Source organism: Oncorhynchus mykiss, chromosome 24, assembly GCF_013265735.2.
Source record: "Oncorhynchus mykiss isolate Arlee chromosome 24, USDA_OmykA_1.1, whole genome shotgun sequence".
Classification (NCBI taxonomy): Eukaryota; Metazoa; Chordata; class Actinopteri; order Salmoniformes; family Salmonidae; genus Oncorhynchus; species Oncorhynchus mykiss.
The window spans coordinates 997,501-1,022,087 of record NC_048588.1 but is presented as its reverse complement, the minus strand read 5'-3'; the positions used below and the strand labels follow the sequence as shown (position 1 = coordinate 1,022,087).

At 44.6% G+C, this 24,587-nt stretch overlaps 1 protein-coding gene across 2 annotated transcripts in view; it reads right to left on the bottom strand.

Annotated features, from left to right (window-relative positions):
* Positions 1–24,587, bottom strand: part of rsrc1 (arginine/serine-rich coiled-coil 1) — a 187,046-nt gene that overhangs the window by 24,638 nt on the left and 137,821 nt on the right. For both annotated transcript variants that reach the window (XM_036962128.1, XM_036962129.1), the window contains one exon: positions 4,540–4,608. In XM_036962128.1, coding sequence (XP_036818023.1) covers positions 4,540–4,608 — 69 coding nt within the window. The remainder of the gene's footprint in view (positions 1–4,539; positions 4,609–24,587) is intronic.

Sequence of the window (24,587 nt, the reverse complement as noted above, 5' to 3'; positions counted from 1 at the left end):
GTGCTTTTCTTTCAAAAACAAGGACATTTCTAAATGACCCCAAACGTTTTAACAGTAGTGTGTGTGTATGTACACACACACACACACACACACACACACATATATATATATATATAGTAAAAATAAAGAAAAACCTTTGTGTGTCCAAACTTTTGACTGGTACTGTGTGGTTTCTTTGCAGCAATTTGACCATGAAGGCCTGATTCACGCAGTCTCTTCTGAACAGTTGATGTTGAGATGTGTCTGTTACTCGAACTCTGTGAAGCATTTATTTGTGCTGCAATCTGAGGTGCAGTTAACTGTAATGAACTTATCCTCTGCAGCAGAGGTAACTCTGGGTCTTCCTTTCCTGTGGCAGTTCTCATGATAGCCAGTTTCTTCATAGCGCTTGATGGTTTTTGCAACTGCACTTGAAGAAACTTTCAAAGATTGAAGAAATGTTCCATATTGACTGACCTTCATGTCTTAAAAGATGGACTGTCGTCTCTCCTTGCTTATTTAAGCTGTTCTTGCCATTATATGGACTTGGTATTTTACCAAATAGGGCTATCTTCTGTATACCACCCGTACTTTGTCACAAACACATTAAGGACAGAAATTCCACAAATTAGCTTTTAACAAGGCACACCTGTTAATTGAAATGCATTTCAGGTGACTATCTCATGAAGCTGGTTGAGAGAATGCCAAGACTGTGCAAAGCTGTCATCTAGACAAAGGGTGGCTACTTTGAAGAATATAAAATAAATGTTTATTTGTTTAACACTTTTTTGGTTACTACATGATTCCATACGTGTTATTTCATAGTTTTGATGTCCACTATTATTCTACAATGTAGAAAATAGTAAAAATAAAGAAAAACCCTGGAATGAGTAGTGTAGCTGGAGTGTTTAACTATGTCCAATGTGAGTTTAGGTTGTTTTAAGTAACAGGTTCCTATCACAAATGTATGGCAAATCTCATTTGTAGCCTTCATATAGTTAGTTATAGTGCATTCAGAAAGTATTCACATCCCTCGACTTTTCAACATTTTGTGGTGTTACAGCCTGAATCTAAAATGGATTCAATTGAGATGTTATGTTACTGGCCTACACACAATACTCCATAAAGTCAAAGTTGAATTTAGTTTTTTGAAAATTTTACAAATGAATTTCAAATGAAAAGCTGAAATGTCTTGAGTCAATAAGTATTCAAACCCTTTGTTATGGCAAGCCTAAATAAGTTCAGGAAACCGTTCAAGGTAAACGCTCAGGGCTTCACCATGAGGCCAATTGTGATTTTAAAACAGTTACAGTTTAATGTTTGTGATAGGAGTAAACTGAGGATGGATCAACAACATAGTAGTTACTCCACAATACTAACCTAATTGACAGAGTGAAAAGAAGGAAGCCTATACAGACTACAAATATATATTTTTAAATGCATCTTATTTGCAACAAGGCACTAAAGTATTGCTGGAAAAAACTTTGGCAAAGCAATTCCCTTTTTGTCCTGAATACAAAGTGTTGTATTGGATTTGCCACAAACATATTACTCATTCCCACTCTCCATATTTTCAAGCATAGTGGTGGTTGCATCATGTTATGAGCAATGTTCCCTCAAATTCTCTGGGTGCACTGAACAAATGTTTGGTCTAGTGAGCGGAAACCTGAACCTTGCAAGAATTTTGTGCAAATTCTGTGCAACTCCCAGCGCATTTATAGTGATCACTGAGGTTGTACCCTTACAGTTTTAGACAGTACACAAAAGGCTTGTGTGGCTATTTGAGCATAATGTAAGCCTACCAACAAAACCAATGGAGCAAATCCCATAACATTTTCAAATGTAAATAGCTTTTGATTTCTATGATATATCCTCCAGTAGCTTATATGAGGTGTTCAATGCAGGCCTACATAGTATTCAACTTTTAAAAATGTTTTTGCATTATGAAGGGCTTGACATGAATTAATGATTTTATACTTGGTCTGTAACACCATGGGCCAAATAGGTGAGTGTAAATTGCATTGCGTTGTATGATGCAAGAAACCACTTTACAAAATAAAATGTATCATTATTACCATACAGAGACTTAGACGATGTAGGCGACCCCTCTGCCTATTGACTTATTTGCATATTCAAGCCTGTCTCGAAATAGACATAAGCTTTATACCTGACTGTTTTTTTCAAAGACTAATTGAAATGTAGCCTACACGTTTTTTGCTCTTGTAGGAAGCAGTAACTACCCATTGCGGTACTATACTTATCTATAACTGGGCTAATAACTTGCTAACTAGCAAAGAATAACAAGAAATGTGCACCTGCGACACTCTGATCTGAACTGATCTAAAAAAGCGTGTTCACTCGCCGGGTGATTTTGTATTTATTTTATTAAACCTTTATTTAATTAGGCAAGTCAGTTAAGAACAAATTCTTATTTACAATGACGGCTTACCAAAAGGCAAAAGGCCTCCTGCAGGGACGGGGGCTGGGATTAAAAATAAAAACATACAGTAGGACAACACACACATCACAACAAGACAGACACCACAACACTACATAAAGAGAGACATAAGACAGCACAACGTGGCAGCATGGTGTTTTCCTAGAGGAAAACCTGGTTCAGTTTGCTTTCCACCAGACACTGGAAGATGAATTCACCTTTCAGCAGGACAATAACCTATAACACAAGGCCAAATCTACACTGGAGTTACTTACCAAGAAGACAGTGAATGTTCCTGAGTGGCCAAGTTACAGTTTTGACTTAAATCTGCTTGAAAATATAAGGCAAGACCTGAAAATGGTTGTCTAGCAAGTATCAACAACCAATTTGACAGGACTTGAAGAATTTTGAAAAGAATAATGGGCAAATGTTTCACAATCCAGGTGTGGAAAGCTCTTAGAGATTTACCTGGAAAGACTCACGGCTGTAATTGCTGCCAAAGGTGATTGTAACGTACTGGGGTGGAATACTTTCCTAATCAAGATATATTAGTGTAAAACTGTTCATTTTTTTATTTAATTTTTTTACAAATGTTCAGATTTTTCTTCCAATTTGACAGACTATTTTGTGTAGCTCGTTGACAAAAAAAATGACAATGAAATCTGTTTTAATCCCACTTTGTAACAACAAAATGTGGAAAAAGTCAAGGGGTGTGAATAGTTTCTGAAGGCATTGTAAGTGAAGACTGAAGAAGTTGGCCAATTGCTCACTGTTCAGCCTGTCTGTCTTTCTGCCTGTACGCCAGCAGGTCTGTCTGCCTGCCCATCTGCCTGCCCATCCGTCTGTCACCACCACTCAGCTACACAAACCCAGTATAAATTGATGTTACACAGAGCATTATGGGCAATGTTCCCTCTAAACTGCGCGCATGTACGGGCAGTGCCACGCAGTTCCCCAGGGACTGCCCCGCAGAAGAAATATCAGCCCACGGAGAGAAGCACTAGATTGAACTTCAACTTTCTAGTTGTCTCTTAGTTAGTTAACACTATCAATGTATCCCTTTACTGTGGCAATAGTGATAAAATCAACGCAATATTAGCCACTTTCAACACAACATACCGGAACAAAAACTATGCAAGAGATTTTGTTATAGACTGAACGCATCGGAGTAGGATTCTATTGCGCAGAGCTCAGCCCATACTCTACACAGACATGTGCAGCATAACCAAGTAGAGATGCAGTAGGCCTGTATGCAAATAGACCATTGTCATACTTGGATCTGTGCCATTTACTTTGAACTGGACTGTGTTTACAGCTGTGGTCGGGAGTAGATGAACTTGTTTTGAGATCAAAGCGAGAGCTGCATGTGTGCACATTTAGTTCATATCCTTTGCTAGTTAGTGAGTTATTAGCCCAGTTAAAGATCATTTGTAGTCAGCAATAGGAGAGTGATTGCTTCCTACAAGAGCACAAAACATGTACAGTTTTAGACATCTTTGAAAAGCAAGTCAGGTAAAGAGCTTTTTTTTTTGTCTTAAAGGGGCAGTGTTTTATTTTGAAACAGGCTTGGATATGCTAAGTAGCCAATAGGCAGAGGGTAGCATAATTTGTCTGATTCTCTGTAATAATGGTATGGGAATAATAATACATTTTCTTTTGTAAAGTGGTTTCTTGCATCAAACACAACAACATTTTCATTCACCTCCTTGTCTGAAGTACAAGTGTATAAACAGGTTAGTGTCAAGCCCTGTATGTTTAAAACAAAAAAAAGTCTCATGAAATGTAGGCCTATATTGAACGCCACACATTGGCTGCTACTGTAGGCTGCATGATAGAACCGCTATTTCCATGATAACATTTTAAGGGATGCATTTTCTCCATTGTTTTTAATGGTAGGCCACTCTGGTAGGCCTACATTATGATCAAATAGCCACAATAACCTACTTGGCCACTGTTAAAACTGTAACTTACAGTGGGTACAGGGTCAGTGTTCTGAAATTTGCTCAGTGCCACATTTTTGTTTTAGGGAACATTGATTATGTGTACTCTAATACATCATGCTACACAGCCCACCTCTATAGTACCACCTCCACTACTAAACTGATAACATTGACCAGGCTCACCTTCCAACTTCATCTTCTTGGCCTCCTCGTCCTTCCTCTCCTTGGCTTTCAGCACCTCATCGGTTTTAGCTGGAAGAGAAAGAAACCCCCATGAGCAGAGCAAATAGCACATTTCTTTATCTCTTGTAGCAACAACATAACCAGCACACGTCGCTTAGCAGTGTATTTGTATCAAGTGTTGTAGTGTTTTCTCTGTTGTTCCCTAACCCGATAAACACGATAACCTCTCTCACTTTTAATATAGAGACCTAGCTAGCTTAGTCTTATGTTGAATAACCCACCTAACTCTTTAGGTTTAATATCTCACTCTTGAATTTAATAACTGAACTCGGGCCTTAGATTTAATTGCTTATCGTTCCTCTTAAACCTATTAACCCATCTCCCCGATCTGGTTTCTTACGGTCTCAGGGGCCACCCAGGCTCTGCTTTGGCCTGCGCATTATCCCAATGAATTGTTCTCCCAGCGTAGTAATAGGAAATCAGCTCAGAAAAAGCGACTGGCTGTAGAGTAAGAGATAAATCAGATCTGGGGGGGCCTCTTGGTTTGCTAGTTTATTGAATCTAAATTGCAGCCCCCTCGCCCCTCCGGCCCCCTTGTGTGGCGCCCCATGCACATCATCCATCTTGTAGGCTGATAATGGAGCCGGCCCAATTCCACCTGATGTTTGCATTATTACATTTTAGCACGCTAACGAGCTGCGGCTAATCCAGCCAGAGAAGAGGAGGAGGACGGAATTGAATGCAGCAGGCGGGGCCTGCATGGCATTTTTTTGTATTATTCTCTCCTGGTCTCTCCGTTCCTCGATGATGATTTGAATGAAACATAGACCCGGCGTCGCTACATAGCTCTGTAGGCCCCGGGGCTCCCGAGCTGCAATTACACATATAATCACAATTGGATTTCAACAGAGCCCACAATTCTCATCCCCTCCTTCCAGCCAAGACAGAATGAAGTGTAAATGAAGTGAAAGACTTCTGCCATCCCCAACACTTTGTTTTATTATGACCTAATTTAATCAAAGTCCCCATCATAGAATTGTCAGGAAGGCAACGATGAACTGGAGTCTCTAATAGACGAAGAGATATACTGCCAATATTGTTCTCTATACGCTGACAGATATTCCCCATAATCTATTCATATTGCGTATATCTGGCCGTGTGTATGCTGTTGTTTATGAGTGTCCATTACCAGTGTGCTGGCTATATAACAGTGGCGTGGTAAGCTTGTATTAAGGTTGTACTAATGTTTTCCAGTAGCTCTCCTTATTGATGTAATTAAATAGGATCTGGCTCCGTTGTGAGGCCCGACTTTCATTGTTTGTGGGGGCAGAATCCCCTGGAGGCAGAGCGGAGATGAGAGATTGATAAACAGTTTGATTTTGTGCTATCGCCCCGAGCAGTATACTGGAGAGACGGAGAGAGAGAGAGAAAAGAGAGAGGGAGAGAGAAAGAGAGAGAGAGAAAGAGAGAGATAAAAAGAGAGCGAAAAAGAGAGAAAGAGAAAAAGAGAGAAAGAGAGAGAGAAAGAGAGAGAGAAGAGAGAAGAGAGAGAGAGAAGTGAGAGAAGAGAGAGAAGAGAGGAAGGGAGGGTGAGAAACAGAAACAGGGAGGAAGTGTGCAAAGCAGAAGGATAAGAGAACCAAGTAAAGGGCTGGAGGGGGGAAACAGAAAATAAATGACAAATCACTCTTCACTGTCTCACTTCTTTCAGTCTTTTTTCACCTCTCTTATCTGTCTCACTTACCCCCGTCTGCCTCACTCTGTGGCTAGTGGTGATGGAAGGGAGGTGGTAACTTGGCGGGATTAGGGAAGTTAGAAGCCATTTGGAGCTAAGTCATTGTGCTAAAGAGGCAGAGCGTCAGTCACATCAGACTGTGGCTGTTGAGTTAAGCAGCCGTGGCACTAGTGTGACAGCCGTTTTGTCTACGGCAATTACTAAACAAAAACGGCAGCCGAGGAGTCGAGGAGTCACAGGAAGAGGGCACAACTTATGGCGTGCATCGGTGTGTGTAAACACACTAGCACGCGGGCGCAAAAACACCCCTAGTCCATCCATATGCAGTCACACAAAGACCTGTTCGCTCTACTTCCACATACTGTATGCACTCACAAACAAACACAGTACACCCACATTCATTTCAAATTAGTTCTCGAGTACAGTGTTCTCCTCTCCCCTCTCTGTTTTGGAAAAGTTTAAACTCATTAAGTGTAATGTTATTGCAGACTCAATTTTACACCGCTCACTCATCAACTAGTAAGATAGCAATAAAGCCCAATGGCCCCTCGGAGACGTTAATGCTTTGAAATAAATGATATACTGCAACAGAAACATAATTAATTTACAGGCCGTATTGATAGCCCTGCCATTCTCGGCACTATCTTTTTTAATCTCGGCTAACATCTTCATTATTGGGGGAAATCGCCCGAGTGAAGGAACCGAGTCATCGCTGATGAATTGCCTGAGAGAGATGCGGCAGCCCACTCAAATGTTGTGTCTCGGCGCATCAATTTCTCTTAAGCATTTCATTATGGCGAACAATAAACAGCGTTGGCTATGACATGTTTTTAGCGGTGTAGTAAGTAGAGGAAGTGGATTCTAGGTATATGAGAGGGGGATTCAAATCAGTCTGTTCTTATTCTGGTTTATGCGAGGAAGACACGTACCTTGAATACCTTCAAACACCTGTGTTATTTGACACAGGCAAAAAAAGAAAGGCACAATGTGTGTGATAGAGAAGCATGTTCGTTGTATTAGAGACAGACACACAGGAAAATTGGTTTTGTGTGTGTGAGGTTGGAGGTTACCGTTATTAAGACGGTTACTCACTCTATGGACACTATGTTAACAAACCTCCTTCAATGCCATATAACACTCCTTCCTCCAACTGCTTTAAAATGCTAGTAAAACTAAACCGATTGGTGCCCGCACCCGCCCGTCTGACCAGCATCACCACTCTGGACGGTTCTGACTTAGAATATGTGGACAACTACAAATACCTAGGTGTCTGGTTAGACTGTAAACTCTCCTTCCAGACTCACATTAAGCATCTCCAATCCAAGATTAAATTTAGAATTGGCTTCCTATTTCCCAACAAAGCATCCTTCACTCATGCTGCCAAACATACCCTCGTAAAACTGACTGTCCTACTGATCCTCGACGATGTCATTTACAAAATAGCCTCCAACACTCTACTCAGCAAATTGGATGTAGTCTATCACAGTGCCATCTGTTTTGTCACCAAAGCCCCATATACCACCCACCACTGTGACCTGTATGCTCTCATCGGCTAGCCATCGCTACATATTCGTCACCAGACCCACTGGCTCCAGGTCATCTATTAAGTCTTTGCTCGGTAAAGCTCCGCCTTATCTCAGCTCACCGTTTGCATGCGCTCCAGCAGGTATATTTCACTGGTCATCCCCAAAGCCAACACCTGCTTTGACCACCTTTCCTTACAGTTCTCTGCTGCCAATGACTAGAACGAATTGCAAAAATCACTCCAGCTTCTGGAGACATATCTCCCTCACTAACTTTAAGCATCAGCTGTCAGAGCAGCTGACTGATCACTGTACCTGTACACAGCCCATCTGTAAATAGCACACTGAACCACATCATCCCCATATTGTTACATATTTTTTTGCTCTTTTGCACCCCAGAATCTCTACTTGCACACCATCATCTGCACATCTATCACTCCAGTGTTAATGCAAAATTGTAATTATTTTGCCTCCATGGCCTATTTATTGCCTTACCTCCCTAATCTTACTATATTTGCACACACTGTACATAGATTTTTCTATTGTGTTATTGACTGTACATTTGTTTATCCCATGTGCAACTCTGTGTTGTTGTTTTTGTCTCACTGCTTTGCTTTATCTTGGCCAGGTTTCACGTGTAAATGAGAACTTGTGGCCTACCTGGTTAAATAAAGGTGAAAAAAAAATAAAATAAAACTGGCAGAGAAAATCTCCCTTAGAGCATGACTCAGAGGCATAGCCCCCCCCCCCCCCCCCCCCCCACCACACACACACTCCTACTCCAACAAAAACACCCAACTCTACCTATTCTCCTCCATCACATCCATCCATCCCTGAGCACCAGCGCTCTCTCTTTCTTTCTCTCTCCCCTTCAGCCTCAGGCCTCTCAATCAAACCAAACAACACTCATCCTGCTCCTCTGTGATTAATTACTCAAGCCAGAATATCAAAATCAAACACCCCCGTGTGAGGAAAAGGGGCTCCGCTTTAGAGCACTGCGCCCACCGAGGGCAGACAGACACAGGCTACGCTTCCCTGCCTGCCTGTGTGCCTCACACACACCTCTATCCCCATCCAGCCCCCACCCCCTTAGAGAAGTCCGGTCCATGGGGGAACAACCCTTGCCCCCCTCACACCCCGCTAGTCTACTCTGCATTTCCCTCTCGTTCGTAAGATCACTGGTCCATCAGGCGCTCGCTCCCCTTTCAACCCAGAAGCAGGGGTTTTACTACTACTAAGTCTGTATCATAATGGCATCCTATTCCCTTCGTAGTGCACTCATTTTGATCAGAGCCCCAAAGTAGTGCACTACATAGGGAATAGGGTGCCTTTTAGGATGCATCATACTACTACTGCTGGTAGTGATGGCGGTGGAGGTCGTGGTGTAAGGAGGGGGAGAGGGAAGGGTTTTTAGACTGATCTACACTGACTAACTAATCAGATGGGAACACCATCCATCACTTTCCCTCAACAGGGCTCTCTCTCTATTACCCCCTCTAACATCCCATTCACATCACCCAAACACCTATAGCTAAGCCACGTCGAGACATGATCTGTGTCCGAAATGGCACCCCATGCACAATGTAGTGCACTACTTTTGACCAGAGCCCCGTGGGATCTCCTACGGGCCCCTGTCAAAAGTAGTGCACTAAATAGGGAATAGGGTGCCATTTGGGATGCACAGAGACGTTAACGCAAACAATGGAGTGGACGGAGGGGAATAGATAGAGTGGATTGTGCGAGGGAGTAGCCTGGAGGAAGAGCTCATTTACACACTACAGACTCCACTCGAAGAACCCCCAGGAAATGCAAACAGAACCTCTGGTCTACTGACACAGCTCAATAAGTTTTGCGGAACAACAAAGACTAACAGTAAGCAAATAGTATCAAACCAAAATGGAAAACAGTGAGATAGAAAAACGTAGAGAAGCACTGTTCTGACTGAAATAGAGGTGCAAAAAAAACTTCTGACTATTACCCACTCCTCAACATGTTATGGATGTGTGGGTAGGGGTGTGTGTGTGTGTTAGTGATGCGTGGGTCAGCTGTTTGTTCGCCCGCAATTGCTAATAACCCAGGTCTTAATTGAAAGAAAAAAAGAAAAAAATCAGCAGACACCAAGCCCTCCATGGAATGAGTGACACCCCCTGCCCTAGAAGACTAAATCAACCCTTGTTCACCTGAAAATATGTCATACAGCGATAGAATGAAAGCTTTAATCTAGCTGACATCTGTAAAGTTTCTTCTTTCATCTCGGCTTCTCTCTCGCAGCAAAGACGTTTAGGGACAGTTCCCTTGACGTGCCATATATGAAGTCCCCGTCTTGTGACTGTCGAATTTATGTAGCACCTCACAATCATCACACAACATCTTTCCCAAGCATTAAGCTTCCCAAGCATTAAGCTTCCCAAGCATTAAGCTTCCCAAGCATTAAGCTTCCCAAGCATTAAGCTTCCCAAGCATTAAGCTACTGTTCAGGACCTCCCTTCTCTTTATTTTCAACTCTCTATTTCACAGCTTTTCTCTTATTGAATTAAACTCAAACATTGTCCTTTTTCCCTCAGTGGATCGAAGTTAACTTTTTCTGCTCAAAAGCATTTGGCGTGTATTTGGCGTGAGTACAGTTGGCCCTAAAGCTTAGGCACTAACACCAGATAAAACATTATTAAAGAAAAACCTCAACGTAGCCTATAGATATGAATTGCACAAGAATTATACATTTATGGATTTTTTTATGCATTGTTTCTACTTAATTCAACACAATATTTTTATGACCCGAAACTCGCCCGCCCCGCAGATATAACCGCGGGAACTGCGGGTTATAAGTCAATCTGCGCATCACTAGTATGTATGTGTGTGTGTATGTGCTGTATGTTGGTGAGTGTGTTTGTACTGTATGTGAATGTGTGTATGTGCGTTTACAGAATGTGTGTTTGTGTTCGTGGGTGCGTATGTGTGTGTGTATGGAGAGTAGAAGGGGGGTTCCTGTTATCCACCCGCCAATCAAAGTGAATCTGAATGTCAGGAGGAGAGGAAGCATGATAAATCAACCTTACGCCCAACGACAAACATAATATTAGCAGCAGCACTGCGCGATTGGAGAAATGTCCCATTGAATCAGGAATGCACTTTACAGTGCGCCACAGCCAGGCAACCTGCACAATGCAGACACACATACGTACACACACGCACACACATCCATCCATCCAGCCGTCCACAGGCCAGGAGACGAGAGGAGAGACAGATTTAAGTGAATAGGATGAAAGGATAAAATTATCAGCCGTTAAATGAAATTGAACCCTTGCGGCCTCTCTAGGCTTCCTTTAGCACTAGAATGCATGTGGCGTCACAGTTAGGAATAATGAGGGCAGAAGGTGAAGTGTTTCTCACCAGGGCACTGCCACTATCTGCCACTAGGTGGCACAGGATACTGTGTGCCATAGTAACAGATGAGAATTACCAGAGGCCTGTGTGTGGGTGTGTACGTGCAGATGGGCTTAAGTGCATGTAGTCCTATTAAAACCAGTTCATGTACACCTTGTAAGGCATAATTTTGAACAGGGGAATCAGGCTGGTGCTTTAATTTAATTGAACAGTTGAACAATAGGTGGGTAGAGAAGCATGATAAAAATGTATTTACAATAATACACAGACAATTATGGACAAAAATACACTGAAACAGTGACTTCATGTTTTCTATAGTAAATAGAAAGTTTGAACAAAAAACCTGGGATGTATTCATTAGTGCACACTGTAGCAACATTTTTCACAACAGCAAACGTTTTGAACTAAAAAACACGAGTTTTAATTGGACAAATTCAGGGAGGTCACTCCCTGTTTCGCCCTGTTTGATTTTGTTCGGTTCCAAGTGAATACACCCCTGATAAGGGAGGGCAGAGACACCAAACTAACTACACGGCCTGCCATTCAGCCGTGGCCTCCGATCTACTATCAAGAGAATGTAATGACGGCCCATAAAATATTAACAAACAAAACAATTAGAACGAGATATCTTACCAATTCAATCAATTATTCATTGACAATCGTCTCAGAGGCTGCTTTATTCCCTGTGTTTCCTGCTATATTCTTCGAAAAAGCTTCAATTACGAGGCTACACACTGGTTCTATCCCATCCTGATGATGGATCACCCTAGTGCACAACAGTTTATTTCACCTTTATTTAAACAGGTAGGCCAGTTGAGAACAGGTTCTCATCTACAACTGCCACCTGGCCAAGATAAAGCAAAGCAGTTACACATAAACAAACGTACAGTCAATTACACAATATTGTTTTTTGTTGTTAAAAATCTATATACAGTGTGTGCAAATGTAGAAGAGTAGAGAGGTAAAGCAATAAACAGGCCATAGAGGCAAAATAATTACAATTTAGCATTAACACTGGAGTGATAGATGTGCAGATGATGATGTGCAAGTAGAGATACTGGGGAGCAAAAGGGTAATGGGGATGAGGTAGTTGGGTGCGCTATTTACAGATTGGACATGTTCACTGATCGGTACGCTGCTCTGACAGCTGATTCTTAAAGTTAGTGAGGGAGATGTAATTCTCCAGCTTCATTTTTGCAATTCGCTCCAGTCATTGGCAGCAGAGAACTGGAAGGAAAGGCGGCCAAACTAAGTGTTGTCTTTGGGGATGACCAGTGAAATATCAAATCAAATCAAATTTTATTTGTCACATACACATGGTTAGCAGATGTTAATGCGAGTGTAGCGAAATGCTTGTGCTTCTAGTTCCGACAATGCAGTAATAACCAACAAGTAATCTAACTAACAATTCCAAAACTACTGTCTTGTACACAGTGTAAGGGGATAAAGAATATGTACATAAGGATATATGAATGAGTGATGGTACAGAGCAGCATAGGCAAGATACAGTAGATGGTATCGAGTACAGTATATACATATGAGATGAGTATGTAAACAAAGTGGCATAGTTAAAGTGGCTAGTGATACATGTATTACATAAGGATACAGTCGATGATATAGAGTACAGTATATACATACGTATGCATATGAGATGAATAATGTAGGGTAAGTAACATTATATAAGGTAGCATTGTTTAAAGTGGCTAGTGATATATTTACATCATTTCCCATCAATTCCCATTATTAAAGTGGCTGGAGTTGAGTCAGTGTCAGTGTGTTGGCAGCAGCCACTCAATGTTAGTGGTGGCTGTTTAACAGTCTGATGGCCTTGAGATAGAAGCTGTTTTTCAGTCTCTCGGTCCCAGCTTTGATGCACCTGTACTGACCTCGCCTTCTGGATGATAGCGGGGTGAACAGGCAGTGGCTCGGGTGGTTGATGTCCTTGATGATCTTTATGGCCTTCCTGTGACATCGGGTGGTGTAGGTGTCCTGGAGGGCAGGTAGTTTGCCCCCGGTGATGCGTTGTGCAGACCTCACCACCCTCTGGAGAGCCTTACGGTTGAGGGCGGAGCAGTTGCCGTACCAGGCGGTGATACAGCCCGCCAGGATGCTCTCGATTGTGCATCTGTAGAAGTTTGTGAGTGCTTTTGGTGACAAGCCAAATTTCTTCAGCCTCCTGAGGTTGAAGAGGCGCTGCTGCGCCTTCTTCACAATGCTGTCTGTGTGAGTGGACCAATTCAGTTTGTCTGTGATGTGTATGCCGAGGAACTTAAAACTTGCTACCCTCTCCACTACTGTTCCATCGATGTGGATAGGGGGGTGTTCCCTCTGCTGTTTCCTGAAGTCCACAATCATCTCCTTAGTTTTGTTGACGTTGAGTGTGAGGTTATTTTCCTGACACCACACTCCGAGGGCCCTCACCTCCTCCCTGTAGGCCGTCTCGTCGTTGTTGGTAATCAAGCCTACCACTGTTGTGTCGTCCGCAAACTTGATGATTGAGTTGGAGGCGTGCGTGGCCACGCAGTCGTGGGTGAACAGGGAGTACAGGAGAGGGCTCAGAACGCACCCTTGTGGGGCCCCAGTGTTGAGGATCAGCGGGGAGGAGATGTTGTTGCCTACCCTCACCACCTGGGGGCGGCCCGTCAGGAAGTCCAGTACCCAGTTGCACAGGGCGGGGTCGAGACCCAGGGTCTCAAGCTTGATGACGAGCTTGGAGGGTACTATGGTGTTGAATGCCGAGCTGTAGTCAATGAACAGCATTCTCACATAGGTATTCCTCTTGTCCAGATGGGTTAGGGCGGTGTGCAGTGTGGTTGAGATTGCATCATCTGTGGACCTATTTGGGCGGTAAGCAAATTGGAGTGGGTCTAGGGTGTCAGGTAGGGTGGAGGTGATATGGTCCTTGACTAGTCTCTCAAAGCACTTCATGATGACGGAAGTGAGTGCTACGGGGCGGTAGTCGTTTAGCTCAGTTACCTTAGCTTTCTTGGGAACAGGAACAATGGTGGCCCTCTTGAAGCATGTGGGAACAGCAGACTGGTATAGGGATTGATTGAATATGTCCGTAAACACACCGGCCAGCTGGTCTGCGCATGCTCTGAGGGCGCGGCTGGGGATGCCGTCTGGGCCTGCAGCCTTGCGAGGGTTAACACGTTTAAATGTCTTACTCACCTCGGCTGCAGTGAAGGAGAGACCGCATGTTTTCGTTGCAGGCCGTGTCAGTGGCACTGTATTGTCCTCAAAGCGGGCAAAAAAGTTATTTAGTCTGCCTGGGAGCAGGACATCCTGGTCCGTGACTGGGCTGGATTTCTTCCTGTAGTCCGTGATTGACTGTAGACCCTGCCACATGCCTCTTGTGTCTGAGCCGTTGAATTGAGATTCTACTTTGTCTCTGTACTGACGCTTAGCTTGTTTGATAGCCTTGCGGAGGGAATAGCTGCACTGTTTGTATTCGGTCATGTTACCAGACACCTTGCCCTGATTAAAAGCAGTGGTTCGCGCTTTCAGTTTCACGCGAATGCTGCCATCAATCCACGGTTTCTGGTTAGGGAATGTTTTAATCGTTGCTATGGGAACGACATCTTCAACGCACATTCTAATGAACTCACACACCGAATCAGCGTATTCGTCAATGTTGTTGTCTGACGCAATACGAAACATGTCCCAGTCCACGTGGTGGAAGCAGTCTTGGAGTGTGGAGTCAGCTTGGTCGGACCAGCGTTGGACAGACCTCAGCGTGGGAGCCTCTTGTTTTAGTTTCTGTCTGTAGGCAGGGATCAACAAAATGGAGTCGTGGTCAGCTTTTCCGAAAGGGGGGCGGGGCAGGGCCTTATATGCGTCGCGGAAGTTAGAGTAACAATGATCCAAGGTCTTTCCACCCCTGGTTGCGCAATCGATATGCTGATAAAATTTAGGGAGTCTTGTTTTCAGATTAGCCTTGTTAAAATCCCCAGCTACAATGAATGCAGCCTCCGGATGAATGGTTTCCAGTTTGCAAAGAGTTAAATAAAGTTCGTTCAGAGCCATCGATGTGTCTGCTTGGGGGGGATATATACGGCTGTGATTATAATCGAAGAGAATTCTCTTGGTAGGTAATGCGGTCTACATTTGATTGTGAGGAATTCTAAATCAGGTGAACAGAAGGATTTGAGTTCCTGTATGTTTCTTTCATCACACCATGTCACGTTAGTCATAAGGTATACGCCCCCGCCCCTCTTCTTACCAGAAATATGTTTGTTTCTGTCTGCGCGATGCGTGGAGAAACCCGTTGGCTGCACCGCTTCGGATAGAGTCTCTCCAGTGAGCCACGTTTCCGTGAAGCAAAGAACGTTACAGTCTCTGATGTCCCTCTGGAATGCTACCCTTGCTCGGATTTCATCAACCTTGTTGTCAAGAGACTGGACATTGGCAAGAAGAATGCTAGGGAGTGGTGCACGATGTGCCCGTCTCCGGAGTCTGACCAGAAGACCGCCTCGTTTCCCTCTTTTTCGGAGTTGTTTTTTTTTTGGGTCGCTGCATGGAATCCACTCCGTTGTCCTGTTTGTAAGGCAGAACACAGGATCCCCATCGCGAAAAACATATTCTTGGTAGTACTGATGGTGAGTTGACGCTGATCTTATATTCAGTAGTTCTTCTCGACTGTATGTAATGAAACCTAAGATGACCTGGGGTACTAATGTAAGAAATAACACGTAAAAAAACAAAAAACTGCATAGTTTCCTAGGAACGCGAAGCGAGGCGGCCATCTCTGTCGGCGCCGGAATATACCTGCTGGAGCGCGTGCTACGGGTGGGTGTTGCTAACAGTAGTGCCCTACATAGAGAATAGGGTGCCTATGGGCCCCTGGTCAAAAGTTTTGTACAATATAGGGAATATGGTGCCATTTGGGACGCAGGCTGACTGTCGGACTACGGGAGGGGAAGAGGCACAATCAGAGAAATTACACTCGTCTCACTGAGGAGGCTTGAAATAAAAGCAGAGTTCTTCAGGCTGATGAGAAATCCAATTAATTCAAAACAATTTGAGGTGATGAGGAGGAGCCGTTCGTTCTCTCTTTCACCCAAGGTTTTCAACAGATGCCAATCAAGCTGCGAGTAGGAGGGGAGTTGGGGGGGTGATATGAGGGGTGCAGAGAAGCCAGTTTTCACCGATCTTGGAATCAGACAACACATTTCCAAATGAGAAAATGTGTGAGACCACAGATGATTTTCTACTGAATAATCAGAATGAATCATGAGGTTTAAGGTCAACAGCTTGGTAGAGAGACGGTAAAGGCTAGTTTTCATTTTCCACATGAGACATCTTAGGCTCTGCTTTGCCTGCTTTTATTCAGGACCAGTTAAGAGTTCCAGTGGACTATGCTGCTGTTTGTTTATGGGCTGTTGGAGCTGCTCTCTGTGCCCAGAGATGAGGTGAGGATCCTGGGGTGGTGGAGGCCCCTGTCCTGGGCCACAGCAGGTCTTCACCCACCCAGCTACACCATGGACCTCCCAGGTCCCTGAGCACCCAGTTGCCTAGGCACACGTCCCCCCCATGCATGGGCGAAGGTCCTAGTCTCCTATCCTGGGGCCAGAACCTTCCACAGCAAGGCTAGGGGGCTCACTTCATGTGGGTGCAGGAGCAGGAGAGTGAATATTGTGTGTGTGTATGTGCATGTGTGGTTCAGCACAGCAGGCCCACAACCTTCCTCTCCCAAACCAAAGAGCGAAGCTTTCCCATAATTCCACAGTTTCACCGCTGCCATTTAGGGTACGGGGGCCAACACCTTCAGTCAGAAAAAAGGGCTTATGGGAAAGGCATGGAGGATCACAGGCCTCTCGCAGTCAGGTTGGGGTCAGGGTGAGATGACCTTGTGGACCGTACATAGCCCTGAGGTTAAAAACATAAACACTTACTATTGAACAGCCAACCAGAGTTCACTACCACTATGCCAAACAGAGTACATAGAAGTGCCTTGACAAACACTAGAAAATATAGACAAGGTCCTGAAAGGGCTTCATGAAGAAAATACATAATGCAGATATCAGAGTGAAATATTCACGAGGGCTGGGACACTGGATGACACCTCTCCCCCTCCATCCCTCCACCCTCACCCTGACCAGGTCTCTTCGTCACTCTCCTCTGCCCTTTTCTTGCTCCCTTGGTGTATCTCTCTCTCCCCCTCTACCCCTATGCTGCTCTCCCTCTCGCCTCTCCTTCCGCTATGCTGCTCTCTCTCCTCCTGCTGTGGCAGGAGACTGCCTCTTTGAACTGGTCCACTGCTGGGATTTAGGAGGGATGGAGGGAGGGGTGGGGGGGGCACACAATGCATGTCTAACATGCTGTGTTTATTTTTAAGGATGGGGTGTCGAAGTATTCTTGTGTATTTCCACTAAGAATGTGTCTGTGAGTATGTGCGTGTGTCTGTGGTAGAGTATCAGCGTGTGTGTATGCATATTGTCATTGTGCACATGGGTGGGGAAGGGTGTGTGCGCATGGTGTGTGGGTGTAGTGGGAAGTATATGAGTGTGTAGCAGGGTGTGTGTTCCTGACTCGCCGTGTGGTGAGAGTGCTGATGTGATGAATGGAGAATAATAGGCTGGGTTTCCGCGCTGACAGACAGCGCAGGATCTCATTGTGACTGAGTGGGCGAGAAGAGGGAGGCTTGCAGCTTGAGCCGAACCCCCGCACATGAAACGCAAACTCTGGGCGCTAATCGGCCGGCCGACACAAGGCGAATCAGGAGGGCGGCCACTTAGAAAGAGAAAAGAGGGAGACCCAGGCCCGGTGTAGTCTCAATAGGGCTCAGCAAGACTGTTGATATCAGATAACAAACATGGAGGACAAAGGAGGTGGAGACTTGGTGGTCCTCTGGGCCTGTGTGTGTCTGTGTGTCTGTGTGTGTGTGTGTGTGTGTGTGTGTGTGTCTCTGTGTGTGTGTGTGTCTCTGTGTGTGTCTGTGTGTGTCTGTGTGTGTCTGTGTGTGTGTGTGTGTGTGTGTGTGTGTGTGTGTGTGTGTGTGTGTGTGTCCAAAGCCCCCTCTGGAGAAGGAGAGAGATGAGGATGTGGACGTGGCCCCTGGACTACAAACAGCAAGGACAAGACGCTCCACTGAACACTACAGGCTAAAATAGAGAAGGGAGCAGAGAGACAGAACACATCATTAGAAGAGCTTTCTAACGATAGCGAGAGAGATGGGTTTTGCCTAGCCCGATCAGGTATGAGAAAGAAAAATACAGCTATCTAGGTATAGTTCTTATTTTACACAGAGAGATAAGAAGAGTGAAACAATAAGAGAGAAATAATGAGAGAGCAGGGCAGAGAGAGGACCGGCCAGGGAGAGAGAGAGAGAAAGCGGTAGAAATGAGCCCCTCCTCTAAGGCACCCAAGCAAACCCCCTTCTCTCTCCCGTCTCATCTCTTAATGCTTATTTTCACCACTTTGCTTAAAATATTGATAATCAATTAGGCCCACGTCTGTTTTGCTACAGAATCTGTGTCACGGTCTATCCCACTGTCAGAGCCAATTCGCCGCTCATTCAAAGTTCATTTTTCCCCTTGGCCGATTTCTGCCTTTGGAGGAGTCATTAACCGGGGAACATAGCCCGAGGTGCAATCACCTATTCTCTTTCATTACAGGGGAGATGGAGAAGGTGAGAGAGATTATTAGAACTTTGGAATGATCACAAAGCTTCGGAGTCGCCTGTCAGATCCCCCCTACGTGTAATTCATCTGGCCCCGGCTCCCCACTCACCCTCCTCGGCCCCCCTTTCCTCTCTCGTCCTCCCTCCTTTCCCCCGCGCCAGGGGTTTGGACGTAGACATTATTCATGAACATCTGCAGCGCGCTGAATATTCCCACTGCCTCCGCCATGATGAAAAGGGAGCTGCCCCTTTGACTTTAAAATTAACATGCCGGGCAAAAATATTACGGCCAAGCCGAGCACTTTCATTCTTTTTCCTCTGCGCAGTGCGCACAGAGATGGGATGGGAGGATGATATAGGTGGAAGGAGGAGTGAGGTACAATACGATACAGAGGGAGAAAAGGGAACACATCTTATATTGGAGATCTTCTAATATGGTTACAAAAAAAAAACTGTACCGACTGGAGAAAAAAATCTACAATGTCCTAATTAGGGCAGTAAGCATGTTCTGTAACCATGTTGGTTCTCTGTAGCCAACCCAGCCCAGGGTTGTGTTCATTAGGCACCAAACAGAAGGAATCCAGACTGAAACAGGGGGTTACAACGTGCACCTGTCCAATAAGAGATGCTACTCTTCGCGTTCCGCGGCAAAACTTTCAGTTGCGTGCCCTAATGAACACGACCCAGGCTGATGCAAGGAGTGTCCGTGCAGCAGGCAGACTTATGCTGTTCTCAGGTACAGCTCCCCCTGGGGGTCTCCACACAATGAAAGAACAGCCAGACATATAGACAGACGGACGGACGGACAGGGAGGAGAGCCTTCTTCCTCCTCTCACACCAGTGGAGGAACTGCTGGACAGAAATCAAACTAGACACTGTGTTGTTTATCCTCACGATCACCCTCAAGAGAGACTCAACAATTAAACTCCTTGGAGAGCTCCCTTTGGTTTCAAAACACCTTACAGAGGTAATGACATAACGTCATAGCTGGCCAACTATGATGAGTACATCAGTCCGGTTTTTGAGCATGTAACAGCCATTCATTTCACATCGCGCAAAAGGTTTTAAGTATTTATTTGTGCCTCTTGCAATTTAGCCGGCTGCATTTCGGTATGCGATGTGCACCCGTCTCGCCTTGCTGCTCCTCAGCAGTGCAGTATCGGGTGTTTCCATACCGTGTAACGGGCACAACATGAGAATGCCGGTCTGAGCCTTCGCCATCATTACAGCAACAACCAGCCTCGTTTTACAGCTCGTTAAAAAGCGCCCGCTGATTTGACACGTTCGCCAAACATGAGAACAATCGGATCAAATGTACACAAACTTTCAAACTAATCTAATTTGCGGGCGGCTGCTGCAAACTACGGATGGGCCTTTAAACGGCTCCATCTGGGTTGACTTCTATCTCTCTCCTCCTTTTGAGCAACAAATGGGAGTAAATAATGAATAAATGCAGCGATACAAAAAAAATGTTTGTTTACAAACACACTCAAAAGGTTAAGTCAGTGGGGTTTGACATGGACTGAAATGGGTGCTTTTTGCCTCAACTCTTGTTTATTGCAAATGGCAGACCAAGTTTACTCTGGCAGTTAGAGGCAAAATGAGGCTTGACAGCTTTGTCAGGGAATTTGAGTGGTTCAGTGGCAGGGCAGGAATCGGGATGATTCTACGTCTTTCATCTCCAAATCGCGGCCGTACGCTCACCAAGCCTCCTCTACAGGAAAATAACATTAAAACACACACACACACACACACACCCCGGCCTGCCACGGTTTTTGTGGATGACAGATGATTTTCCAACCCTCGTCAAATTAGAAAAAAGCTATATAAAAAAAAAATGAAATATGCAGACCAGAAGTTTGGATGCTCTGGACTGACGCATGGCAAACATGAAAAGAGATGTTAGAACTCTTTCTGAAAACTAGAAATAAAAACACTAACAACTCCTGGTCTCCCTTTCTTGGCCGGTGCTGTATAAGAGCTGATGCCATCCCACTCAGCATCACAGTGTTTGAGGACATTTCTCTCTCGTCCCTTATAGGTTCATTTAAAGACTATGTCTAAGACTGCAGCTCGATTAGCTTGACCCTCCTCTGAACACTGCCTCTCCCAACAGAGAGCTTCCAACCACAGGCTGAGGGCCAACCTACAGGAGTCATTCCACTACCAGACACCCCACCGGCCCACTGCTCAGACCACATCGCTGGGCACTGGGAGCCAGGCTCCAGCTTCTCCATCTCTCCCCGACTCCCACTTGCCTCTAGGAAAGGCCGGTGGAGAGAGCTGGAGCGTGAGGGAGAGAGAAAAAGAGAAAAGTCAAGGTGATTGAAAGAAAAGGAGGGGACAAAGGAAGGGATAGAAGGAGGCCTTGCCACAAAGGTATTGTAGTAACACTCAGAGCCTTGACTCCTTCTGATCTGCCATATCCGCTCAGTCGCTTTTTCAATTTAGTGAATTTGTTCCTCTGTCTCTCCCAAGCGAGGCGGATGAGGTATGAAATTAATCTTTATCCACTTTTTGTGGCCTTACCTCCAAATGCACAATGTGTGTCGGTAATTAGCCGCAGTGCTTCATTCCAGAGCTCTGGCAGGCTCCTCTGTGTGCCAACTTTTCGCCTTTTGTTCTCGCCGCACAATGCCGCCCACTCCAGCCGTCTCTGTGCTTTCCTGCTCCACACCCACACAGGGCGTTACACAATTCCCTCCAAATGTGCTTCGATTTAAAAACCCATTACTTAGCCCCTGTTGTTTTGTTCAACGCAATTAAAAGAACACCCCCTTCATTTTATTTGGTGGAGCAGCCTTTGCGTTCCTTGGCCTTGGCTGGCGTAGCTAGCACGAGCCATGGCCGCCTCAGCCCGTCTAATTCGCAGGGTTTTGTTTGGATATAGGCTTAGTTTGGCTTTCCATTTGAAACTACTCTACACTCTGCCTCGTTTTATTGCCCCGACTTGATCAGCTAGTAACTTAAAAAACAGGTAAATCAAGACAGATGCCAGCGGAGAACTACTGTCATGATGCAGCAAACCAGTGAATTATCCTGAACAAGGTTAAAAGGCTACTACTATACACTTCTGAAAAGCATTCCCGAACTCGAACATTTTTAAATCTCGATTTCAAAACATTCAGAGGGACAAAGTTACCTGGCCCAGGTAATGTTAATGATAGGTCCGGAGACCTTTTTGGGAGTGGGCCAGGGCAGGGTGGACAGCTGGCCTGTAATTCACGCTGAGACAATGACTCTGTAAACTACAGGCACACTCAGACACTCCCTCCTCCCCTTGATCTAAGCCCTTTGCTTCTAATTGAGTGGTTTGGAGTCTCTTCCCCACTTACATTAGCTCTGGAGTGAGATATGGAAACTTTTTAGGCGCGTGTGTGGGGAGGGTGTGCGTCTGTGTGCGCGCGGGCGTGTGTGTGTGTGTGTGTGTGCCTGGCTGAATGCGAGTGTGGACCGTGTGAAAATTGTAGCGTGGAACTCAGGTCACAACGTTTCAGGAGGATTCTGGGAAAAGGGCGTGGTTACAGAGGCAATTCCCATAGCGCTCTGGTCAATAGTAGGGCACTATGTGGGGAATAGGGTGCCATTTGGGATGTAGACAGAGCAGGAAGAATACATTAACTAGCATCATTCTTGGTGACTTCTCCTGTTTAACATAGCCAACAACGTCAGACATGTTTTTAACACCCAAGGAAAATAACACACATACTTTCCATGTACATTGTTATTTTAAGGGCTCAGTTGATCAGAGCATGATGCTTGCAACAGTTCATTTCCAAGTAGGCTACTGTTTTCTTATTTTGATATTTTTTACAAAACCTACTCATACACAGCAACATTCTCTTACTACTAATGCCTTCATACATTTCTAATAAAACTTGAAACTTCCAGTAAACCTCTACTGAGCTAACATTTAGGCGTACCCTCCTAATGCTGTACCAGTCCCCATTTCACCTGGTAACACACGTCATCTATACAGCAGCCACAGTAGCTGCCACTAGGCCTATAAAGCACCCTCTAACACTTAACCAGTAGCACTCAGTGTGCACACTCATTTCCCTACACTGTGTTTAATAGCCACAATTATCAAGGAACCCTGGGTTTCATTTTCAGCTGACTTGTTGAATTGTCTGTAATTGCATTCTGAAATGGAGTGTTGACTTGCTGTAATTGTGAGGTAATACCACTTTAGTGATAATGAGAATGTTAGATATGACCGACTAGGCATATTAATCATTCCAGAAAAATTCAATCCGGCCCGCCTGCTAAAGGGCTTCCGTTTAATCAACTTAATTTATAAAACAACCAACTCATAAAGCAATTACACGTCTATATTTTAATCTAATGAATAATTCATTATGGACAGAATTGTTTATGCTGAAATTATTGTAGTTGCTTTTGTTAATCATCAACGGGAAACTGCACCGATGTTAAATTTGATATATTCAGTGAAGTGGGTGGCAGAGTCAAGCAGAAGTTTTTGGGTGAACCATCGGTTCTTTGGTTTAGGTCCTGAGGCTCAGGTCCACCACCTGCACCCCACTCTCTACATCCAAAATACACACACACCTACTCATCCACACACACCTCTCTCTCTCACACACACACACACACACACACCTACTCATCCACACACACCTACTCATCCACACACACCTACTCATCCACACACACACACACACACACACACACACACACACCCCTCTGCATAACTGCTAGCCCTTATCGATCCCCCTTTTAAGCTCCTGAATAATAAATTCCAGCCCCACGCCCAAAAAAAGCCCAACTGTGGCGCAAAACTGGCTTAAACTGGACTAATTACATCAGTGCTGAAAGGAAATCATTGATCAACAGCATTATGTGAAATTTAACTGCCACCCCAAACTGGATCAAAGTAAATGAAGTGGCTTAGCGGGATCTCAGGGGGGCTCTGCCGGGGGAGTCCGGATTAACACCCCTGGACAGGCGCTGACGCTAACACACTCACCAGACCTGTATGAATATACAGTACACACACCAGGGACCCGGGTTGTGGCAGGTGTGAGTAGAAGGTTGTTATTTATTAGGATAATCACAGACTAACGTAAGTCTCTCAGATAGGTGCCTTAAACCTCTGAGTGACAGACCAATATGGGGGGGCAGAGATGGTCTTATACACCTTTCAAACTAAGATGTTTTTCCGACCAACTTTTTGCAGAATTTTCTTTATATATGAAAGGTATTTCTGGTGACAAAGCCTATATTTTTTTACTTACGCCAGCATACCTAGTTATGACTGCGGTAAAGTTCTGCCTACGACTCTAGATTTGAATATACTGTACAAGAGGGGTTTAATAAATGCATTTTGCAGAAGATAATGGTATAGGAAACCTACAAAATAATAGCAAGAACCCCCTCTGCAGCTTAGAAAATGCTGTCATAATGCTGTACTGATAAACATTTACAATACATGTTTAACACCGGAGATCAGCATTGGCACGCACTACGCTCTTAAGCTCTTGATGGTTGCTAGGCAGCGCCCCTTACCACTATCATCCTGGTGGTTCTAGACTTTGTGAGGCATGTCACTTCACATCTCTTCTCATAGCCCACCACATGCACTGTTTTCTTAACAACAACCGGATATACCCATAAAAAATTACTGTGGGGATATCACTGAATGAAATTAAATATTGGAATAAAGTAGGCTAATGCAGTTGAAGGCATCAAATTGTTATAATACATTTGATTGAAGCAATAGCCTACCCGGGTGTTGTCAACTATTTCAGCACCGTTTCACGCTGCT